Source organism: Hyperolius riggenbachi, chromosome 5 (genome assembly GCF_040937935.1).
Source record: "Hyperolius riggenbachi isolate aHypRig1 chromosome 5, aHypRig1.pri, whole genome shotgun sequence".
In the NCBI taxonomy this organism is placed as follows: Eukaryota; Metazoa; Chordata; class Amphibia; order Anura; family Hyperoliidae; genus Hyperolius; species Hyperolius riggenbachi.
In genome coordinates, this window is record NC_090650.1 from 95055665 (window position 1) to 95068950 (window position 13286).

General features: G+C 44.1%; 1 protein-coding gene across 2 annotated transcripts in view; it reads left to right on the plus strand.

The window, feature by feature from the left end:
• The window catches only part of FAM221A (family with sequence similarity 221 member A), a 43993-nt gene that overhangs the window by 19630 nt on the left and 11077 nt on the right, over positions 1–13286 (plus strand). For both annotated transcript variants that reach the window (XM_068236017.1, XM_068236016.1), the window contains exons 2-5: positions 2371–2544; positions 4334–4524; positions 9709–9915; positions 10035–10127. In XM_068236017.1, coding sequence (XP_068092118.1) covers positions 2453–2544; positions 4334–4524; positions 9709–9915; positions 10035–10127 — 583 coding nt within the window. In that variant the 5' untranslated portion in view covers positions 2371–2452. The remainder of the gene's footprint in view (positions 1–2370; positions 2545–4333; positions 4525–9708; positions 9916–10034; positions 10128–13286) is intronic.

The window sequence follows — 13286 nt, forward strand, 5'->3', positions numbered from 1 at the left end:
ATGAATGTCAGTTAAATCATGTGTGTATGATGATCTGCAGATCTCATAGACTATCATTGCAATTTGCAGGAATGGATTTTTGGCAGGAACAGATCTTTTGCAGATACTGATCTTTTGTGTCTGTACAGCATCTGTGTGTGTAGCATCTTTCCAAGATTTTTTCCTGATGTGGAGTTCAGCTCCATAGAAAAGACTGTGTAGAGTATGGCTCTTATACTACAGGAAGGGTGGTAAGATTGGTCTGTGATCTTTCATTTTCCAAAGACTATGATCTGATGTCTGTATGTGGCCTTAGTCATGCACTGTACAAAGTTGGCCTTTATGGAAGAGTGGCAAGAAGAAAGGCATTGTTTACAGAAAGCATAAGAAGTCCCGTTTGCAGTTTGCCACAAGCCATGTGGGGGACACAGCAACCATGTAGAAGAAGGTGCTCTGGTCAGATGAGACCAAAATGGAACTTTTTGGCCAAAATGCAAAACGCTATGTGTGGCAGAAAACTAACACTGCACATCACTCTGAACACACCATCCCCACTGTCAAATATGGTGGTGGCAGCATCATGCTCCCCCCGGTGCATCTCTTCAGCAGGGACAGAGAAGCTGGTCAGAGTTGATGGGAAGATGGATGGAGCCAAATACAGGGCAAACTTGGAAGAAAACCTCTTGGAGACTGCAAAAGACTTGAGACTGGGGCGGAGGTTCACCTTCCAGCAGGACAATGACCCTAAACATAAAGCCAGGGCAACGGTGGAATGGTTTAAAACAAAACATATCTATGTGTTAGAATGGCCCAGTCAAAGTCCAGATCTAAATCCAATCGAGAATCTGTGGCAAGATCTGAAAACTGCTGTTCACAAACGCTGTCCATCTAATCTGACTGAGCTGGAGCTGTTTTGCAAAGAAGAATGGGCAAGGATTTCAGTCTCTAGATGTGCAAAGCTGGTAGCGACATACCCTAAAAGACTGGCAGCTGTAATTGCAGCAAAAGGTGGTTCTACAAAGTATTGACTCAGGGGGCCAAATAATTACGCACATCCCACTTTGCAGTTATTTATTTGTAAAAAATGTTTGGAATGATGTATGATTTTCGATCCACTTCTCACATGTACACCACTTTGTATTGGTCTTTCACATGGAATTCCAATAAAATTGATGCATGTTTGTGGCAGTAATGTGACAAAATGTGGAAAACTTCAAGGGGGCCGAATACTTTTGCAACCCACTGTATAGAACAATGTAAAATTGTATTTTATTATAGTATACCTCCCTTTCACTGTTTAAATTGTGCATGCAGCACTGCGAGTTCTCCATTTACTGTATTTAATGCTGCGTACACACGTGCGATAAGTTTTTTGGAAGATGAAAGATCCTGACTGATCAGTAGTTTAATCTTTGTAAAAAGTTTACAAAAGACTTCCAAAGATGGGGACAAAAGATATTTGTCTATTAAACTTTCAATCTATCCCGGCAGATTTGGTCTGCAGAGTATTGTTCGTTAAGGTGTGTATGAGATCACCAGATATTTCTTAACTTTTGTGTGCATGGCACATGTGTGAGAAAGAAGTAGACTACAAAAGCATTTCTCGGGTGTTTTTTTGCATGTTAATAGCATTGTTATGGTGCATACACACGTCACCCTTCGGGAATTGATCCTCTAAGCCAACATCGCTGGTCGGCTTGTACAGAGGTGTGTCAGCTATGTAGCTGATGATGCGTTCTGATGCTATGAAGGGGTGGAGGGACGACGAAGCGGCATGTTCATGATGTCATGCGGGGGAGTGGTGTAGAGTCTGTAGACAATGCGATTGGCCATCGGCGGGGGTGAGTTGATCAGCAGGGCACATCGCTCGCAAGTTGCGGTCGGTGGCCGCTGTATACACATCTATCGGCTGAGGCGGTTGTTATTGGCCGCCTTAGTCAGGTGTGAGTACGGTAGTTGAAACCTTCCTGACAAACCTATGTGGCAGATTGATTCCTCCTTATCAGAGTATCTGAATTGAGTTGAGTTGGCTTTTGGCGGCTTCCAGCAGTTTTCCTCTCTGCAGGAGCACATGGAGACAGAGCAGTAAGTGACTCTGGAAGCAGCATGATAGGTCAGCTCAAATGATGCAAAAAAATCAGTATCAGAATGCGGCATTCGCGGAGCTGCCCGTTCAATTGAATTGGCAGCACTTTAATAACAAGCGCCAGGGCCAGCAGGAAATGACTCGGAATCACCCGTGTGAACCAGGCCTTACTCTGGCGTTTTCCCAGGACATGTACTTGAAGTTGTTGGGGGTCCAATAAAATCAATGCCTATATTCTACATTTCAAAAACACAAGACCAAATTTGACTGCTTATATGGGAATTATTTTTTTCATTTTCTGACAGAATTGTTGGTGAAGACGATGGAGGAAAACTGTTTACTCCAGAAGAATATGAGGAATACAAGAAAACTATACTTCCAGTGCGTATGCAAAACAGGTTATTTGTCAGCTGGAGATCACCAACAGGAATTGATTGTAAGCTTGTAGGCCCAGAGACTCCATGTTTTTGTACTCACAGGTAAGTGTGTCCAGGTTAAAGCTTAATTATAAGGATGAAAAATTTTGGTTTTGTATAGTGGATTTTTTTTATTGGTGTCCTGGGCCATATGCAATTAAAGAGACACTGAAGTGAAAAAAAAATATGATATAATGAATTGGTTGTGTACTATGAATAATTACTAGAAGATTGTAGTTCTATGTGTGGAGTAGCACTCACTGGCACGCCATCCAGTCAGGAATGGTAGGTGTGCTGGAGAAAAATCCCGGACACCACAGGATTCAATAGTATAAAAGTGTAATAATCCGCACCACCTTCATGCATGTATCTTCATTTATTGGTAGAAAAAGACAAACATATTAAAAAGAACTGCAGGGCAAAACAGTCCGCTGTTTCGGGCTACCTGCCCATCTTCAAGTTGCCCAGTTCTGATTAAAACACATATCAATGCACACATATATATACATCTCATCCAATCGTAGAAGGTATACAAATTAGAGAACCTGATGGAGAACTGATCATTTGCATATATTGGCCACACCTATAAGGCCACAAAGTAAGCTGATTGGCTAAAACGGAGTTTCAAATTCCCAGTACAATGTAAATATAATAAAGATCGTTATCAGCATATCTCACAGTAATCAGATCTCTCATGATCTATATAAACAACCATATCCATCATCGTGTAAGCTCATAAGCAAGAACGGGTGTCAAAGATAGAAATAAACACTCACATGGGGATCGAAAATCCTATAAACAAACAAACCCCACTGGCAAGGAATTATGGGAAAGGTCTGCCACCCATAATTCCTTGCCAGTGGGGTTTGTTTGTTCATAGGATTTTCGATCCCCATGTGAGTGTTTATTTCTATCTTGACCCCTGCAGGTGAGGGGAAAAAGAGCGATTCTTATCATATTGTGCTTCATAGGATGCTTTGTGTACCTGAGACGTCTCTTATGGGGGTATTTATACTTATCTGGGACTTCCTCCAGTTTTTGGCCCGCAAGTGGTTTCCCCGCTATTATATTTGGCCTGCGACCACTTGAGCGCTAAGCCTATATGGCTAATTGCTGAAATTATGATGCCACATGGTGAAGAGAGAGTGACCACTAGGGAACTGTAAAGGGGAGGGATAGGAACTGTATAAGGGAGGAAGGACCACTAGACACCAGGGAACTGTATAGGTATTGGGGAAGTTAGGGGGCCACTAGACACCAAGGACCTCTAAAGTGAAAGGAGGACCACTAGACACCAGAAAACTGTATTGTGGAGGTAGTCACTAGACACCAGCAAACTGTTAAGAGAAGGAAGGGGAGAGGGCGCTTTAGATAACGGGGAACAATGGGGGGCACTAGACACCAGGGAACGTTCAGATAATGTAGTGTACCTGAAGTGAAAAAAATAGATATGTACCTCAGCTCAGTAGTGGGAAGCATCTGAATGGTTTGGAGGCATCCTGATTCCTGCAGCCCACTATTCTAGCGCTGGGTACCTCTAAACATATTTGACAGAAAAACGATTCTTAGTTCATGCTGTATTTTGCTAATTTTGTATATAAAATGTATGCAGCTTGGAAATGGACCAATCGAATTCCACCTTGGCAAGATTTGATTGGTCTTTTTTAAAGCCGCATACATTTGCATGATTCTGCATCAATTTGGAACTAGTTGCATCGCCTTGTCGATCCCTAGTGCCCAGCAGCATACTTTGTTTTAAAAATGAGGTAATAATTATTAATATGCATTTCTCCAAGTATAGTATGCATGCCTGATTTTTTTATGTGTGTTGAATTGTTTTTCTGTATTTTAGGTACAAACAGCATAAGACAGATTTTAAAGAGCTTCCAAAGGATCGCCCCATTCACTTGCCTTGCAAAGTCAGCAAATGCCAGTGCAAATCCTATGGCTATGTCCCTCGCAATGGATCTCAGCCCATTCGTTGTAGGTGCAAGCACTATTCTGATGACCACAGTGCAGCAGGATCCTACCACTGCACAAAATGTAAGAGCAATTTCTCTGTCTGACCACTGCACAAAATGTAAGAATTATTCCACTATCTGACTGACAACTGCACAAAATATAAGAGTAATTCCACTGTCTGTCTGATCAGTGCACAAAATATAAAAGTAATTCCTCTGTCTGACCACTGCACAACATGTAAGCGTAATTCCTCTATCTGACCACTACACAAAAATGTAAGAGTGATTCCTCTGTCTGACTGACGTTGACCAAAATCCAAGTGGATTCTTTCTTTCTTTATTTATTATAAAGTAAAGCCAGACACACACAATGTGATCCATGTTAGTTTAGGAAAGCCATTGATATTAACCAGATTTCTGTTTACCTGGTCCACCACTTTGCACAAGTAGATCTTAGACAAGATTTCAGCATAAATCATGTGTAGGGTCAGTGTTATACTGGTGGAGGCAGTCAACCCTTCCACTAGTGAAACGGAGTAGTACCCAGGTGTGGATTCTAAGTGACCACGGGTTTTCACCAGAGCCCCAGCAAGGGACCATGGCCTCTGCATCCTAGTGCGCACCAGATCACACATGGGTTAACCTCAACTAGGGGTCGATTGAATGGAGACACCCCAGTGAGGAGTATCCAATAGAGCATGAGCAACTTTGAAGTCCAGGCAGGTTGTAGGCATGCAGCAAGCAGGTGAAAATGGTATTCAGGCAAAGGATTGGGACTGGTAGATTTCACATGTAGTCAGTATCTGGTCAAAAGATTGGAACCGATAGCAGTAAGCGGTCAAGCAACAAGGTCAAGCCAAGGGGTGCAGATCATGGGTAGTCAAGTAAGCGAGGTCAGAATGAGCGTAACAAGTAAAGTAGACCGGCCGACTGTGACAGCGCATGGAGAGAAAGGGACACCACAGGAACCCAGATCATTAAGTATGACAATCGATCAAGTCTTCAGCTTTGTGCTGCCCAATGTAGCTCAAAGCAATGAGAACCTTGCATACTGCTGCAACCGGTGCCCTTTTACCCCCCCATTCTGCTAGCATCAGCTGTACAAAGAACCCAAATTCCTGATCAATGCCTTTCTAATTTTTTTTTTTTTTTAAACCCTTTTATTAAACTTCCCTGCAAAAAGTGGCAGCACCAGAAACCAAACCATACATTATTATTATTATTATTATTTATTAGATTTATATAGCGCCAACATATTACACAGCGCTGTACAATAAATAAGATTACAGACAATAATAACAGGGGTGACAGAACAATACAGGTAAGACAATAGATACAACAATACAGGTAATAGCAAAAAGATACACAACACAATGCAGACAGTAGTACAATGCCAGATCATAAACTGGAGTAGTAGTGGTAACAAGTTCCAAATTCTGGGTAAAATGCACACAGTCAAGTATGATACACAAAGGGGAGAGGGCCCTGCCAAAGGCTTACAATCTAGAGGGAGGGGTTGGTGACACAAAAGGAGGGGGTGCAGCAAGAAGTTATTGGCAGAAAGGATTAGGGCAGTGTTGAGTTGATGTAGGCCTCATTGAAGAAGTGAGTTTTGAGTGCTTTTTTGAAGGTGGGAGTGAGCCTGATGGGCAGTGGGAGAGAGTTCCACAGGATGGGGGCAGCTCTAGTGAAGTCCTGCAGTCGTGCATGGGAGTGCGAGATGCGTGGGGTGGTTAAGAGGAGGTTGTTGGAGGAGCGAAGTGGGCGGCCAGGTGTATATCTGCTGACCAGGTCAGAGATGTAGCTTGGGCAGGACTTGTGTATGGATTTGTAGGCCAAACATAGGACCTTGAAGCTAATTCTGAAGTGAATTGGAAGCCAATGAAGGGATTTGCGTAGGGGAGTCCTGGAGACAGAGCGGTGGGAGGATTAGATGAGTCTGGCTGCTGCGTTCATGATGGATTGTAGGGGGGCTATGCGGTTTTGAGGGAGGCCTGACAGGAGGGAGTTGCAGTAGTCCAGGCGGGAGATGATGAGGGCATGGACAAGGAGTTTGGCAGTGTCTGGGGTCAGGAAAGGCCGGATCTTGGAGATGTGTAGGTGGAAATAGCAGGCCCTAGCTACGGTTTGGATGTGGGAGGTGAAGGAGAGGGCCGAGTCCAGGGTGTCACCCAGGCAGCGGGCTTGTGTGGTTGGATGAATGATTGTGCCATTGACAGTGACGTACAACAACAAACATTTGTAAAGCGGTTTTCTCCCATGGGACTCAAAGCGCATAAGCATGGCTCCGACCATCGTGGTACAGAGGAAGAATTTTATAAGTCTGGAAATGCCAGGCTAAACAGGTGGCTTTTCAGTCTGGATTTGAATAGCTCCAGGGATGGTGCTGTCTTTACTGGGTGTGGCAGGGAGTTCCAAAGAGTAGGGGCAGCATGACAGAAGGCTCTATCTCCAGATTTTTTGAGGTGCACTCTGGGAGTGACCAAGTTTATAGAACTTGCTGATCTGAGGTTGTGAGAGGTGTGGTGCAGCTTCAGCAAGTCCTTCATGTATCCAGGGCCCAGATTGTGCAGGGATTTGAATGTCAGAAGTCCAATCTTGAAGAGTATTCTCCATTCTACTGGTAGCCAGTGCAGTGAGCGAAGGATCGGTGTAATGTGACAGTGGCGAGACTGGTTTGTTAGCAATCTGGCAGCAGCATTCTGCACTAATTGCAGGCGACGCCGGTCCTTTTTGGGGAGGCCCGCATAAAGGGCATTGCAGTAGTCCAGCCGTGAGGTGATGAAGGTGTGGACTAGGGTTGGAAGATCCTCTGGGGGAATCAGATGTTTAATCTTTGCAATGTTCTTCAGATGAAAGTAGTAAGATTTAACTACAGATGAAATTTGGTTTCTGAAACTCAATTCCCCATCGATTAGTACGCCAAGGCTGCGCACAAGGTTGGAGCTGTTTATGTCTGAATTCCCAATCCTGATTGGTGTTGCTTTAGGATAGAGCTGTTTTGATGGCGAGTGCTGGCTTTGGACAAACAGGACCTCAGTTTTGTCAGCATTCAGTTTCAACCAGTTATCATTCATCCATGCCTGTAGCTCAGCTAAGCAATAGTTTATTTTTGGGGTAGGGTCTGTTCCACCAGGTTTGAAGGACATGTATAGCTGTGTGTCATCGGCGTAGCAGTGGTACGTCAGGCCATGTCGTAGGATAATTGTACCGAGTGGCAACATGTAGATTGCAAACAGCAGAGGGGATAGGATTGATCCTTGTGGCACTCCGAATTGTAGAGGTGCAGGTTTGGACATGATAGGACCTAGGGATACTCTCTGGGTTCTGTCAGTCAGGAATGATCTGAACCACTGGAGGACTGATCCACTGATGCCACAGTACTCCTGCAGTCTGTTAAGCAGGACGTACAGTGCCAAATCAACCTGTTTCATCTAGGTGACCACTGCACAAAGTGTAAGATTAGTATAAAAGGACCTCTTAACTGAGAGGGATATGGAGGCTGCTATATTTATTCCCTTATAAACAATTCCAGTTGTTTCGCAGCGCTGCTGATCTCTTTGGTTGCAGTAGCGTCTGAATAACACACCTGAAACAAGCATGCGGCTTATCCAGACAACTGATCTGCATGCTTGTTCAGGGTCTGTGGTTAAAAGTATCAGAGGCAGATGATCAGCGGCACAGTGAGGCAACTGGTATTGTTTTTAAAAAAAATATATATGGCAGCCTCCATAACCCTCTCAGTTCAGGTGTCTAATACTATTATTTAACTGTCCAGTGCACAAAATGTAGATGTGAGTTCACCATCAAACTACTGTTCAAAATTTAAGTATGGTTTTCCTATCTGACCACAATACAAAAGATACAAGATCTGTCATCTTATACATATTGCTTCTCATGCCCTGGGGAGCCTGTTTTGAACATGTATAGCTGTAAGGATTGAACTAATGAGTAGCGGATACCCCTTTTCTCATGAGAAATCTTTACCTTTTCTCGAATAGATCTAGTCATACCCAGAGTCCACTTGGAAACTTTTGGTCCCAGAGCCTTCTGTCATGCTGCCCCTACGTTTTGGAACTCCTTACCTCAACAGATCAGGACAGCCCCATCCCTGGACATGTTTAAATCTAGACTGAAAACCCCACTGTTCAGTCTGGCATTTGCAGAAATATAACTTTTGTTGTGTGAATACTTCATCCTACTAATTACTGAATCTGAGAGAGCCTAAGCGCTTTGAGTCCTATGGGAGAAAAGCGCTATAGAAATGTTATTGTATTGTATTGTATAAGGACGTCTGTATGGCTGATATTGTGGTGAAATCCCCTCCCAGAGTGTGATGTTATGACCTAGGTCCTGACATCACACTGTGGGAGCCTTGGTGCATTGTGGGAAATAATGGCTTTTTCTAACTGCCAAGCAACCAGTATCTCCCTCTGTGCATTATGCATATCTATAAAAAACAACCAACCTTTTAGCCCAGGAGTCCCCAAAGTTTTTTGGTCAAGTGCCGGGTCAACATACTTCAAATTAATGGGGGGGCCAGAGTATACATAATATGATGTAGAAAACATTACATTGAAGCTAGGTAGTGTAAATTGTATTGCCTGTTAACACGTGCAGTACTTTTGTCTCCCATTTAACCAAAGCAGATATTATGCCCCAATACAGCACGTGCAGATAGTTAAAAAACAAAAAACCTCTTTGTGCCATGCAGGGAAGCATACCTGGGGGACAACTTGTCCCCCAATTAGACAGCAGTGTCACCTGATGCAGAATTGGAAGCCATCGAATGACTGCTATTCTATATACGAGCCACCAATATTTAAAGAAAACCTGTACTGAAAAAAGTTCCCCTGGGGGGTACTCACCTCAGTAGGGGAAAGCCTCTGGACCCTATTGAGGCTTCACCCGTCCTCCTGTGTCCCACGGCGGACTCGCTGCAGCCCCCGGAACGCACAGGCGACAAATCCGACAGCCTGTGCAATATTTACCTATCCAGGCTCCAGCGGGGGCGCTTTTGTGGCTTTTCTGACGGAGATAGGCGAAAAAAGACGATCTCTGTTGGGACCGCTCTACTGCGCAGGCGACTTTTTTTTATATTTCTGCCAGTAGTAAAGTTGATTACGAGCACATTACATGGCGAATATCAATCCATTTCTTGATCTCTGTTCTATTTTTTAAACTTCCTACTTGCAATGTGTTGATTTCTTTGTTTCCCTTTTTAGCTAAAGTTCCTCTTTAAGTTTGTTTTGATCTCTTTACACAGGTGCCGGCTGTTCAGGGTTCCACAGCTCTTACACATGTAGTTGCTCTCAGCCAGCGTACGCTCATGATACTGTAGTGGAAACTAAAGAAGAACGGCAAGCCCAGGGAAAACCAGTAGGGCGGGATGTTCCCTATGCTGCTATGGGAGGCCTGACGGGCTTCAGCTCTCTTGCTGAAGGATACATGAGGCTTGATGAAAGTGGAATAGGTAGGTAAAAGTCAGTTATAGGCCTGGGCAATTCTGTCGTTTCCATCTGTGATCTAACCTATTTCCACTAATATTGCCGCCAAATTCTCAACATGTTGCTGCATTTCCATTTGCTTTAGGTACCCCTGACAGAAGTTTCTTGGTAGCTTCAGAAGATGGTGGATCCCACCCTTTCCTAAGAGCATATGATCCTTCATCCTCAAAAATCTCTGGTAACTGCACCTAAACTATATTACCACATAACTTAAAGTGTAACTGTTAGGCATAAAATCTAAAATAATTTCTCTGTTTCTATGGTTTAAATGAGTAAAAATGATGTTAAACAGGCAGTATAAAATTTCAGAATCAGTCTTGCTTTTCTTATTCAAGATTAATCAGTTGTACATCAGCCGCAAAGGAGAAGTTGCAGTGCATGCTGAGTCTCTTCCCCCCCCCCCCCCCCCCTTTCTTTCCTCCCCTTCTCCTCACTCGCAGTTTATTCAGCCTAATTGGCTGAAGCCTCTATCACTCCTGTGCCTGTTCCTCTCTGATTGGTCGCCTCTTAGTGTGCCACCATTCGCCCCCTCCTTACATTGTAGCCGCATCTGTGGGCACCCCTGTGCCCCCCGCCACGCCCCCGCACTACTTCCACATCCACTCTTACCCCGCAGCATCCCCCCTCCCCGCAGCATTACAGATCGCAGCGGGAAGAAATAAAGGCAGCGCACAAAAACTCGCCTACTCGTGGTTCCAGGCGCTGGAGTTCCTGTCTATACTCTCGGCGCTACTGCCGCCTTGTACAGCGGTAGTGCAGAGAGTATAGATGGGAACTCCAGTGCCTGGGACCATGAGTAGGTGAGTTTGTGCGCGCTGACTTTATTCCTCCCCGGCTGTGATCTGTAATGCTGCGCAGAGTAAAGGAGGAAATTACATCAGGATTGGCTTCAGCTAGGGGGGTCCCAGGAACAGAATTCTCAATCTACTATTTAAAATTCACTGAAATCATTCTTAATTTTATTTTGCTTATTCTGTTAGATTGAATATAAAGATTTTTCCAACATGTCTGATCGGATTTTTATTGAAAAAAACGGGATAATCGTTTGTTTTTTTCTTGATCGAAAAAAAGGATTCTTTTCAACTTTCATTCGATCGTTTTGGTTGAATAAAAACGGGAAAATCGAACATTTTTTTTATTGCACTGTGTATTGGCACCGTTAGACCAGTGTTCCCCAACTACGGCTTTTAATTTTCACTGCGACGCCACAGCTGGACTCATCCTGCCTCCCCCCAGCTTGACAGCCCCAAAATGCAGGATTCAATACTGTGGATACTCAGAACAGGAGATAGCCTGAAGTTATCTATCTATACATACATACATACATACATACATACATACATACATACATACATACATACATACATACAGGCTACAGCACACAACAGGAAAGCAGTGACAGGGGCACTTGGTTACGCTTTAACGCGTTTATGCTCACCAACTGCGCCAAAGTGTCCCCAATCTGGTGAATCCTGCTATATTCCTATTTAGTCCTAAAATATATATATATATATATGTATGTATGTATGTATATAAATATATATAAATAAAATATAGCAACTGATTTGCATTGCATTGAGTGAAATAAGTTTTTGAACCCTCTAACAATAAAAGACTTAATACTTAGTGGAAAAACCCTTGTTTGCAAGCACAGAGGTCAAACGTTTCTTGTAATTGATGACCAAGTTTGCACACATTTTAGGAGGAATGTTGGTCCACTCCTCTTTGCAGATCATCTCTAAATCCCTAAGGTTTCGAGGCTGTCTCTGTGCAGCTCTGAGCTTGAGCTCCCTCCATAGGTTTTCTATTGGATTAAGGTCCGGAGACTGACTAGGCCACTCCATGACCTTAATGTGCTTCTTCTTGAGCCACTCCTTTGTTGCCTTTGCTGTATGTTTTAGGTCATTGTCGTGCTGGAACACCCATCCACGACCCATTTTCAGTTTCCTGGCAGAGGGAAGGAGGTTGTCGTTCAGGATTTCACGATACATGGCTCCGTCCATTTTCCCGTTAATGTGATTAAGTTGTCCTGTGCCCTTAGCAGAAAAACACCCCCAAAGCAAAATGTTTCCACCCCAATGCTTGACGGTGGGGACGGTGTTTTGGAGGTCATAGGAAGCATTTTTCTTCCTCCAAACACAGCGAGTTGAGTTAGGGCCCGTTTCCACTATAGCGTTACGAAATCGCCGGCGAATCACCGCAGGCAAATCGCATGCGGGTGCGATTCCGCATGCGTTTTTTGCCGCGATTTCGCATAGGTAAGGCTGTATGCGATTTTAACCATGTCACTGCCTGTGTGAATTAACATGGGTACCTATGCGAAATCGCATGCGAAATCGCGGCAAAAAACGCATGGGGAAAACGCATGCGATTTCCCTATTAAATACATTGCGTGCGATTCGCCTGCATTCCACACGCAGGCGAATTCTGAGGCCCCTACCCTGCAGATTTTTTCTGCACAGAAAAACGTGCGGGGAAACGCACAAGTGGAAACAGTCCCATCCACTTGTACTGACTGTGCGAATCCGCATGCGTTGCCCGCATGCGGATTCACGATAGTGGAAACGGGCCCTTAATGCCAAAGAGCTCTATTTTGGTCTCATCAGACCACAGCACCTTCTCCCAGTCACTCACAGAATCATTCAGGTGTTCATTGGCAAACTTCAGACGGGCCTGCACATGTGCCTTCTTGAGCAGGGGGACCTTGCGAGCCCTGCAGGATTTTAATCCATTGCGGTGTAATGTGTTTCCAATGGTTTTCTTGGTGACTGTGGTCCCTGCTAATTTGAGGTCATTCACTAACTCCTCCCGTGTAGTTCTAGGATGCTTTTTCACCTTTCTCAGAACCATTGACACCCCACGAGGTGAGATCTTGCGTGGAGCCCCAGAGCGAGGTCGATTGATGGTCATTTTGTGCTCCTTCCATTTTCGAACAATCGCACCAACAGTTGTCATCTTCTCTCCCAGCTTCTTGCTAATGGTTTTGTAGCCCATTCCAGCCTTGTGCAGGTCTACAATTTTGTCTCTGACACCCTTGGACAGCTCTTTGGTCTTTCCCATGTTGGAGAGTTTGGAGTCTGCTTGATTGATTGATTCTGTGGACAGGTGTCTTTTATACAGGTGACTAGTTAAGACAGGTGTCCTTAATGAGGGTGACTAATTGAGTAGAAGTGTCTAACCACTCTGTGGGAGCCAGAACTCTTAATGGTTGGTAGGGGTTCAAAAACTTATTTCACTCAATGAAATGCAAATCAGTTGCTATCTTTTTATTTAGGGTTATTTTTTCGATTTTCCTTTTGATGTGCTATCTGCCACTGTTAAAATAAACCTACCATTG